The 11,067-nt window shown below is 37.0% G+C and overlaps 1 protein-coding gene across 2 annotated transcripts in view; it reads left to right on the top strand.

Moving 5' to 3' along the window:
* Positions 1 to 1,345: 1,345 nt before the first annotated feature.
* Positions 1,346 to 11,067, top strand: part of LOC307270486 (plastin-2) — a 23,919-nt gene continuing 14,197 nt past the window's right edge. For both annotated transcript variants that reach the window (XM_080054369.1, XM_080054370.1), the window contains exons 1-4: positions 1,346 to 1,411; positions 8,732 to 8,812; positions 9,548 to 9,696; positions 10,991 to 11,067. The exon at positions 10,991 to 11,067 is cut by the window's right edge and continues 47 nt beyond it. In XM_080054369.1, coding sequence (XP_079910495.1) covers positions 8,746 to 8,812; positions 9,548 to 9,696; positions 10,991 to 11,067 — 293 coding nt within the window. In that variant the 5' untranslated portion in view covers positions 1,346 to 1,411; positions 8,732 to 8,745. The remainder of the gene's footprint in view (positions 1,412 to 8,731; positions 8,813 to 9,547; positions 9,697 to 10,990) is intronic.

Here is an 11,067-nt window from a genome sequence, read left to right on the forward strand (position 1 = left end):
TTTTACTGATCATAACAATAAACTGAAATATTTTAAACAATGTATCATGATGCACATTTTTATTTTCTGTTTTTGTATCACAGTAAAAAAAAATTATTAAACCTAAGATATCAGAACGGGCCCAAGTTTGGACAACATGGCATTTGAAACTAAACTGTCCGTCTCAATGTCTTGATTTAAAAGGTACAGTGTCCTCACAAAAAATAAATATTTAAAAAGTTTCTCGTAGATACTTTTATAGATAAAAAAATGATTAATTAAAATTTAAGTTAATTAAATAAAAAAAATATTTTGAATCATAATTAACATTACAGAATTGTATATAATAGACAGTGTATCATGGTTAATAACACTGAGACCTAAAATCTGGTCCCTAGCTCTTAAAGGTGCAGTGTGTAATATGACATCATCAAGAAAGTTCTACAAAGTTCTAGAATGCAACGCTCCCTTGGTAACCCCACCCCTTTAGAATAATAACAGAAGCTACAGTGGCCTTCAAGGACAAGAACAATTCTAAATGTTAAACAATGCATCTGAGGACATTACAACTATGACACTTTCAAGATGGCGGCACTAGGCCTTGGTCCAAAATATGCAGAAATATGGACATATATGAGACCCTTTCTAAGGGGGAAAAAAAATAATAAAAAAAGCTTTTTCAGCTATTGTGCACTAAATTAAATGTACTTATGGATATTATAATTACTTTCTACAAAATCTGCTAGGAAATAAAACCCAAAATTCTACACACTGCAGCTTTAAGGGATAAAAAAAAAGTATTTCTTAAAAAAAAATTAACTAAATCAAAAAAACTAATCATTTTAAATCATAATTAACATTACAGTGTTATATATATAATAGACAGTTTTAATTTTTTCATTGAACTTTTATTTATCCTCGAGAGACCAATTGAGGGGTAAGTAAGTAAGTAAGTAAGTAAGTAAAGTGTATTTATATAGCGCCTCTCGCAGACCAGGGTCACAAAGCGCTTCACATTAAAAAAACACAATAAAATACAATAAAACGACACATATACAGAGTCTGTTACAAAGAAGAGTTTCCTAAGAACGTACAATATAATACTATACAATATAATACAGAGTACATAGACATGGATCTAGAAGGCCTGTCTGAACAAGTGCGTCTTAAGCTGACTCTTAAAAATGTGACCCTCATTTACAATGACGTCTAGTTAGTTTAACATGGTTAATAATACAGAAACCTAAAATCTGGTCCCTAGCTCGTGCCCTGTGAGGTGCATTGCCTTATAAAGACAAAACGCTTCTGATTCCTGTTTCTGAAGCTGAGCATGTCACTTCCTTCCTCATAGGTTAGCTGTCACTCACTCTGCTGTCTGAGTAAGCAGTGAGACGCACAGCACACAAGACGGACAGTTCTACTCACTCCTAAGGTATTTATACACGTACAAAGCGGATTTTTAGATGCTATATTTGATTATTTATATAAATTATTTGTTTCTTTGAAAAAAAAAGGTTTTTTAAGATAAATTTTTTATTGTTTTTGTGTAAATCTGACCCCAGAAAATTGAAAAAAGTGGGTGTAAGGTGTGTGTTAAAACTGTGGTGTAGAATACAGACAGACAGATAACTTCACCTTTAAGGTAACTACACACATAGCAAGTGGATTTTTTAGATAATTGATGGATAATTCTATATATATTCAATGTTTGTAAGAATTTTACTTTTTTCCTGATACATTTTTTATTGTTTTTGTGAAGAATTTGACGGCAGAAAGTGATGGATAGTGAGTCTAGGGTTTGTGCTAATACTGTGGTGTTGCATCAATGAGGCTATTGCACATGAGAGGGTTGGAACAGAGTCTGTAAAGTTTGGAAAATGATCGATTTTAACTATTATTATTATTAAAAATATATATTATTTATTATTATTTTCAAGTTTCGAAATGTGCTTGATATCTGAACATATTACTGGAAAATACTGGATTTTTCTTAATCTCCATATCGGCCAGATTTACTAAGGGAGCGTCCATAAAATACTGACTAATTGTTTAAATACCTTAATAGTGACTTGCCCATATTGTTGAAATTTTAAATCATAAAATTCAGCTAAATTAGGAGTTTGTAGCACACTTTTTTTCAATTGCTAATGTGTAGGACTTAAATTTTAACAAATAATTTAATAAAAAAAATAATTATTAATTTTCTTTCAGCCAGTGACACCGGACAAGACACACCTCTTTATAATAGATTTTAGTGCATATTCTATATTATATTAACAGTTTTATAGAAAAATCCACGCGTGTGTTTCTTCAATAGCTTTAATAGGTGATTGCCAATACACGTTATATGAACACCCTCCTATGTTACAGATAGGACAATTATAAAATCTCAAACTCAACAACGGATTTTTCTACAAAATACATATTTAAATCTTCGGAATACTTGAATAAGTTGAACATTTATTTAGAAAATACTGAAAAATTATTCGAAATTTACTCTTTTTTTATTTTATTTTTTTTATTAGTCTTTATTGAACATGGTTAAAAAAATAATAATACAAACATAAATAAAACAATTGAGCAATAAAAAAAGGAGAATAATAAATTTAAAAAAAAAACAAATGGGATCCTAAACAACAAATACATAACTCAAATAATATAGTTCATGTTCAAAAGGGAAGAAGTTAAAAAAAACTTTTCTGGTCCTACCCCCTCTTACTTTTTATAATTGTTTACAAAATAAAGTAAAATAAATGAATAAAAAATAAATCTTCAGTAAGTATAAAATAAAATAAAGGAAAAACAATAGAATAATATAAAATGTACTTACTAAATCTGTATGCACCATTCACATGACCCACACCCCACACGTACACACACAGCAGGCCAGGGTTTTTTTTTTTCTTGCACGTTACATTGTCAACTTTAAATTTAACTTTAAACAATTTAGAACAATTTGCAACAACCGAAAACAGTTTTAGACATTATTGTTGATAGCTTAGGTTCTTTAATCTGATGCACGTTTTACAGAAATCATTTGACAAACGTGTGTGTGTGTGTGTGTGTGTATGTGTGTGTGTGTGTGTGTGTGTGTGTGTGTGTGTGTGTGTGTGTGCAAAGGAGAAGTTAAACCACTGAAGCAAACTGGAGAGGAAGTTTGTGGTTTTGCTCAACTGCAACACAAAACGAAAAGTCAAAAAACGAACAAACCTTCCCCCACACACAGACACACACAGACACACACACACAAAGAGAGAGACACTCACACACACACACACACACACACACACACACTTATGCAGAGAGACATACATGCATACAGAGAGAGAGAGAAAGACACACACACACACACACACACACACACACACGTGCACATATACACACACATACAGAAAAACACAGAGAAACACACACACACTAACTCACACACAGACACACACATAGGCAGTAACACACACACGCATGCAAGCAGAGAGCGAGAGACACACACAAACACACACACACACACACACACACACACACACACACACAGGCAGCGAGTGTGAACAGAAACCGAGATGGTGTTGCATATTTCCTCAGACATTAAGTTGCAGAGATGTGCAGATGTGTATGACTAGTCAGGATGGTTCTAAGGGCCCGTGACTGACAGATGTTTTGGGGTTTTTGAATGTTAGGCAGTTGCTTTAATTAACATATTATCATTTTCATATATTCATTATAATTAAAATTATATCAACAATATACTCACTAAACAAACGGTTCATTTATCGTAAGTCTTCCTGCATCCACACTATTCACACTTTACTTTAGTATTACCATGTAATCACCTGGTCAATGATCAAATTCCTTTGTGATTTTCTCTACTTATGACATCTATTGCAGCATGTCCGTCCTGGGAGAGGGATCCCTTACTCTGTCGACTCTCCCTGAGATTTCTTCAATTTTTTTTATTCCCGGTAAAGGGTTTTTACTGGGAGTTTTTTCTCAGCCGAGCTAAGGGCGTAAGGGCAGGGTGTCATATTGTATCATATTGTATCATATTGTATGGAATGTAAAGCCCACTGAGGCAAATGTGTTTGTGATTTTGGGCTATACAAATAAAACTGATAACTAATATATTTTCATGGGGCGTGAAATCAGATTCTGATCCACGTGACACTGGAATATGGAAGTTAGTTCAGTGGTTGAAAGTGCATTTAGTACTGCAGTGAGTTCCCCTTTTCCTGCAACATTACACACAGTGGCCCTCATTTATCAACCTCTCTCTCTCTCTCCCTCCCTCTCTCTCTCTCTCTCTCCCTACCTCCCTCCCTCCCTCTCTCTCTCTCTCTCTCCTTCCCTCTCTCTCTCTCTCTCTCCCTCCCTCCCTCCCTCTCTCTGGCCCTCATTTATCAACCGTGCGTAGACCAGAAAAGTGGGTGTACGCACATTTCCACGCAAACCTCGGCATTTATCAATATGGACGTGAGCGTAGGATACACATTCCAGTTAGTTCCTCTTTTCCTGAACCTTTATACACAATGTCAGTGAGGCTACTTTGAAAAAACTAAACTTTGCGCTGAAAAGAAACCCAGTGTTACTACAGCCTAGGCTCTGGTATGTAAAAAAAAAAAGTGAGCTAACAAAATGCCTGTTTGTAGACCCTGCGTTCCAATCCCCATACTTCCCTACTGTTTAGTATGCCGGAAAAAGATTTAGGATGTCCCAATACATGCACGTCAATTGTAGTATGCTGAAAATACATAAAGGCCCCACTAACTCCAATAGCATTTCTCGACAAACTGAAAAAAAATCTTCCTTATCTGATTTTTTCTCTCTCTCCTGTCTGTGGCTCTAAAACTCTTCTGTACTTTAGTATGTAGTGTAGTAAAAAGACTAAAACTCTTCTGTACTTTAGTATGTAGTGTAGTAAAAAAAAAAGAGTATGTGATTTGGAACTGTGAGCTAGCACATTTAATCTCTCCATATGTAAATAGAGAGGTCATTATGATGGGTGATTTTAACATTGACTGGCTTTCTGGTGCCTCTGAACCTTTTAAAGAAATATGTAGCAACCTAAATCTTACACAAATAATAACTGAGCCCACAAGACCAAATCTAAAAAACCCAGCAAAATCAACTTTGATCGATTTAATATTATCAAATCAAAGCAATAAAATAGTTTCTGCTGGTGTCTTTGAGCTTGGAATCAGTGATCACTGCCCGGTGGCCTGTATCAGAAGTATTCATCTTAAAAAATCTCAACCCAAAATCATCATTAAGCGTAATTTTAAAGGTTTTAACGAGCAAGCATTTTTAAATGAACTCTATCAAAGTGACATTCATCTCACAAGTGAAATATCTGATGTGGAATTGGCCTTAGAATTTTTCACCAATACTTTCTCCTCCATTTTGAACAAGCATGCACCCCTTAAAAAGCACAGAGTAAAAAATAGATCAAACCCCTGGTTCACAAATGAATTGTCCGATATATTTGCAGAGAGAAATAAAGCATGGTCCCTAGCTAGACGCTCTGGTGAAAACTCCAAGTGGACTGCTTTCAGACAAATCAGAAATAGGTGCATATCCATGGTTAGGAAAGCTAAATCAGACTACTACCTCGAACTAATTTCAAACTGCTACTCCAACCCTGCACTATTTTGGAAGGCTGTGAATTATAACAAAAACAATTCTAGCACTGTTCCCAGTCAGTTAAAAATAAATGATCATATTTTAAATGATCAGAAAGAAATTGGTTTAGCTTTCAATAAACACTTTATAGCTGCTGGTAAACTCTTTCACAATGGAGTATCTACGCCTTCTACGCCTACCACCACGAGAAATAAAAATAGCATACCACCTGTCTCTAAAACTCCTCTTTTCAGCCTTGTTCAAGTCCCAACAAGTATTGTTGTAGATGCGCTTCTTGCCATCAACCCCAGGAAGTACATGGGAGAGGACAATTTGGACCCATTTTCAATAAATCTCTCTGCACTTATCATATCAAAACAAATAACCCATATTTTTAATCTTTCCATCTCTTCTGGTATTGTTCCTAAAGTCTGGAAAAAAGCTCACGTCATTCCATTACATAAAGGGGGTGACAAAAGTGATCTTAACAATTACAGGCCAATTTCCAAACTCCCATGCCTGGCAAAAATTCTAGAATCAGTCATTAATACTCAGTTGAAATCCTTTTTATCCAGTGCTTCCATTTTGAGTCCATTTCAATCTGGTTTTAGGGCAGGCCACAGTACTATATCTGCTGTCACTTTGGTCTTAGACAACATTGTTACAGCTATCGATAAAAAAATGCACTGTGCAGCACTTTTTGTTGATCTGTCAAAAGCTTTTGATACTTTAGATCACCATTTGCTTTTAGAGAGGCTGCATGAAATTGGTTTTGATTATTCTACATGTAGCTGGTTTAGGGACTATCTCTCTGATAGACAGCAGTCAGTTAAGCTGGGAAGCTACCAAACTGAGTTTTTAACAGTTACAAATGGTGTTCCGCAGGGCTCAATTTTAGGTCCAGTCCTATTCACAATTTACATCAATAACATTGTTTCATCACTACAAAACTGCCATGCCCATTTGTATGCTGACGACACTGTACTGTATTGCATTTCTGATTCAGTGCAACAATCTGTTCAGAACCTACAGAGCTCTTTTAACACCCTGCAGAACTGTCTAGTGGATCTCAGGCTTGTCCTTAATATAGAAAAAACAAAATATATGTGCTTTTCCAGAGCAAGAATTACACATTTTAATGATCTTATTATTCACACAAATAATGGATCTCATATTGAAAGAGTCACTGAATATAAATATCTTGGCATCTGGATAGATGAAAAACTCTCTTTTACATTTCACATAAAAAATCTTGTCTGTCGTCTGCGACAAAAGATTGGATATTTTTATAGGAATAAAGCCACCTTCCCGTTGTTCAGTAGGAAAAGGATTATTGAGGCAGTTTTTATGTCTGTCCTTGATTACGGTGATGTGGTTTATCGGCATGCATCTCGTTCATGCCTTAAACTCCTAGACTCTGTATTTCACTCTGCTTTGAGATTCATTACAGGAGATGCTTATGATACACACCATTGTGTTTTATATGAAAAGGTTGGGTGGTCCTCCCTTAAGGAGAGACGTGATGCACATTGGCATATTTTTATATATAAAGCTCTGACTGGAAAGCTACCACTATATTTGACAGAAATGCTGCTTATTTCAGATGGGCTTTATCAAACCCGCTCAACTGACATGCTCATGTTATATGTCCCCTATGCCCGGTCTGAGCTTGGTAAAACCGCTTTTAGCCATAGTGCCCCTGACTCCTGGAACAGCCTACAACATACAATTAAAATAAATACACTCATAACTGTTAACCAATTTAAAATTATTATTTTGAATCAGGCCCTCTACACTTGTAACTGTTTTAATTAGGCTATTATGTCTCTCATTCAATTGATCTGAATGTTTTAAATTGTTGTTGTCTGTGTGTGTGTGTGTGTGTGTAAACTTGTTATGTATTCTCATTGTATATTGTGTATATGTACAAACTCGACGTCATTGTAAAAGAGGGTCACCCCTCAATTGATCTTTCGAGGTTAAATAAAGGAAAATGAAAAATGAACGCAGGGAGAGTCTATAGGTGCATGGCCTCCATTGTCAAGTGGCATTTACGTGCATTTTAGGCGTAAATAGTGTCTTTTTCTGATCAATCTTCCACTTAGCTTGTGGCTTGCTAAGTTTGGAACCTTAAAAAACTATTTCTACAAACGTTAGCACGTAATAGGCTACATGTCACGTTAGCCACAGCCTGCAGACATGGCTTCTTCCAGTGGGTCAGGAAAATGAGTCATTCGTCATAAAGGTTGAAGTCTGTCATTTTTGGTACGTTCTCTGTGTGTGTGCGTGTGTGTGTGTGTGTGTGTGTGTGTGCGTGTGTGTGTGTGTGTGTGTGTGTGTGTTAAGCTGCCAAATAAGGATGTGCAACCCAGTGAATCATCGCAGACCAAAATATAAAGTTTGTCATGTGATCGACACTTCTTCCTCTTCTGCAACTTTTCTGCTTTTTCACAAAACAGACAAAACAAAATTTAACAGCAACAAAAAATAAATTAAAAAAAAAAACTAAAAAACTAAAAAAAACTAATAAAAAAAAAAATAATAATAATAATAAAAAATTAAAAATAAAAAATAAATTAAAAATAAATAAATAAAATAAAATAAAATAAAATAAAATAAAATAAAATAAAATAAAATAAAATAAAATAAAATAAAATAAAATAAAATAAAATAAAATAAAATAAAATAAAATAAAATAAAATAAAATAAAATAAAATAAAATAAAATAAAATAAAATAAAATAAAATAAAATAAAATAGTTCTTTGGCCGTGCAGAGTGGAATTGACCACAATAGTGAGTGAAGTGATGTGGTTCCTTGACAAACGAAATGGCGCTTGTGGTGTAGTGGTGAGAATACAGGTGGTAAATTCAACAGCTGATTAATGAGCATCAGGAAAGGTTTATTGCTATTGTTAGTTCACAAATACAAAGAGAAAAATATAAAAGTTAAAGTGAGACATTTCGATCACAGAAACAAAATTCATTCTTAGACAGACAGACAGACAGACAGACAGACAGACAGACAGACAGACAGACAGACAGACAGACAGACAGACAGACAGACAGACAGACAGACAGACAGACAGACAGACATAGGCTACCGTATGTTATGTTAATTTGTTTATTTTTATTCTGTTTCAGTTCCAGGTTCCAACATGGCGTCCAGCTCTCAGATCTCCGCGGAGGAACAGGAGGAACTCAGAGAAGCTTTCAACAAGATCGGTGAGAGGATGATGAAATAGTCTGTCTGTCTGTCTGTCTGTCTGTCTGTCTGTCTGTCTGTCTGTCTGTCTGTCTGTCTGTCTTGTCTGTCTGTCTGTCTGTCTGTCTGTCTGTCTGTCTGTCTGTCTGTCTGTCTGTCTGTCTGTCTGACATATACACACAAACATCTTTGAATTAAAATGTCTAAAAATGGCAAAAGCGGTTTTAGAAATTACATTTAAGAGATAGTGAAAACCCTTGAGGCTATACTTTGCCTCTTTCAAAGATCTGACCACAAAGAGGCCTTCACCCTACTATTACTAAACAATCTTATATGACCTACCTCTGCACACACACACACACACACACACACACACACACACACACACACACACACACACACATCCCCCCCTCCACACACACACACACACACACGCCCCTCCCCCCCCCCCCACACACACACACACACACGCCCCCCCCCTCCCCCCCACACACCCTAACCCCCCCTCCCCTCCCCCCACACTAACCTCCCCCCCACACACACCCACACACCCGCCCCCCACCCACACACACACACACACACGCCTCCCCTCCCCCCCACACAACCTAACCCTCCCTCCCCTCCCCCCACACTAACCTCCCCCCCACACACACCCACACACACACACTAACCCCCCCCACCCCACACACACACGCCCCTACCCCCCCACACACACACACACACACACTAACCCCCTCTCCCCCCCTCTCTTCCAGATATCGATCATAACGGTTTCATCAGTAAGGACGAGCTGAACCAGTTGTTCCGCGCGGCCAACCTCCCGTTGCCTGGTTACCGCGTCCGCGAGATCGTCCAGGAGCTGACCAAGAACAGTCAACAGCTGACCTTCACCGAGTTCACCGAGGTGTGTGTGTGTGTGTGTGTGTGTGTGTGTGTGTGTGTGTGTGTGTGTGTGTGTGTGTGTGTGTCTGTGTGTGTGTGTGTGTGTGTTCGTGTGTGTGTGTGTGTATGGGTGCGTGCGTGTGTGTGTGTGTGTGTGTCTGTGTGTGTGTGTGTGTGTGGGTGTGTGTGTGTGTGTGTGGGTGCGTGCGTGTGTGTGTGTGTGTGTCTGTTTAAAGGTGCAGCGTGTAATATGACATCATCAAGAAAGTTCTACAAAGTTCTAGAATGCAACGCTCCCTGGGTAACCCCAACCCTTTAGAATAATAACAGAAGCTACAGTGGCCTTCAAGGACAAGAACAATTCTAAATTTTAAACAATGTACCTGATGACATTCCAACTATGACACTTTCAAGATGGCGGCACTAGGCCTTGGTCCAAAATATGCAGAAATATTGACATATATGAGACCCTTTCTAAGGGAAAAAATAATAATAAAAAAAAAATTCAGCTATTATGCACTAAATTAAATGTACTTCTGGATATTATAATTACTTTCTACAAAATCTGCTGGGAAATAAAACCCAAAATTCTACACACTGCAGGTTTAAAGTAGCTACAAGGAACTTTTAAATATTTCTGAAACAGTCTAATTTTTCCTCTGATGATCATAAATTACATGAAACCATCAGTGCAAAGAATGCTATTTTTATATAGTTTTTCTTAATGCCTTTGTCATGGGTATACGCTCACCCAGGAACAACAGCTGGCGTAGTAAAAACACTACCGCTTTTAGTCCAAAGGGGGGCGCTAGAATTAACACACACTGGAAGTTCCTCGGAGCACCTTTAAAGTGTATAATTTGATATAATATAATATAAAATATTATTTTTTCGTCCGATAGATTGTCCTCGGGTGTGTGTGTGTGTGTGTGTGTGTGTGTGTGTGTGTGTGTGTGTGTGTGTGTGATTTCAATGAGTCAAAGGCACACATGTGTAAACTAGTTCAAAGGTCTGAGAGACAGACAGACAGACAGACAGACAGACAGACAGACAGACAGACAGACAGACAGACAGACAGACAGATTTGCAGTTTTGATGCATTTTAATCTCACACGGGATTAGTGTCAAATCAATCTTGTATGTTCTTTGATTATCACATTTCAAAACCAAATTTTGAAGATTTTATTTTTTATTTTTTAACAGTTTCTTTGGGGCATTGTTGATGCTTTATTGACAGTGCGGAGAGACAGAGATGAAATAGAATCGAGCTTTTATCTTACTTTCTGACCCTGTGCTGCCGATTCTTGGTCCGGTAGATTGTCCACGGGCTGAAGAGCAGTGAAGTCGCCAAAACGTTCCGTAAGGCGATTAATAAGAAAGAAGGAATCTGCAA

This window comes from Ammodytes marinus (genome assembly GCF_949987685.1).
Source record: "Ammodytes marinus genome assembly, contig: scaffold_160, whole genome shotgun sequence".
Lineage (NCBI taxonomy): Eukaryota > Metazoa > Chordata > Actinopteri > Uranoscopiformes > Ammodytidae > Ammodytes > Ammodytes marinus.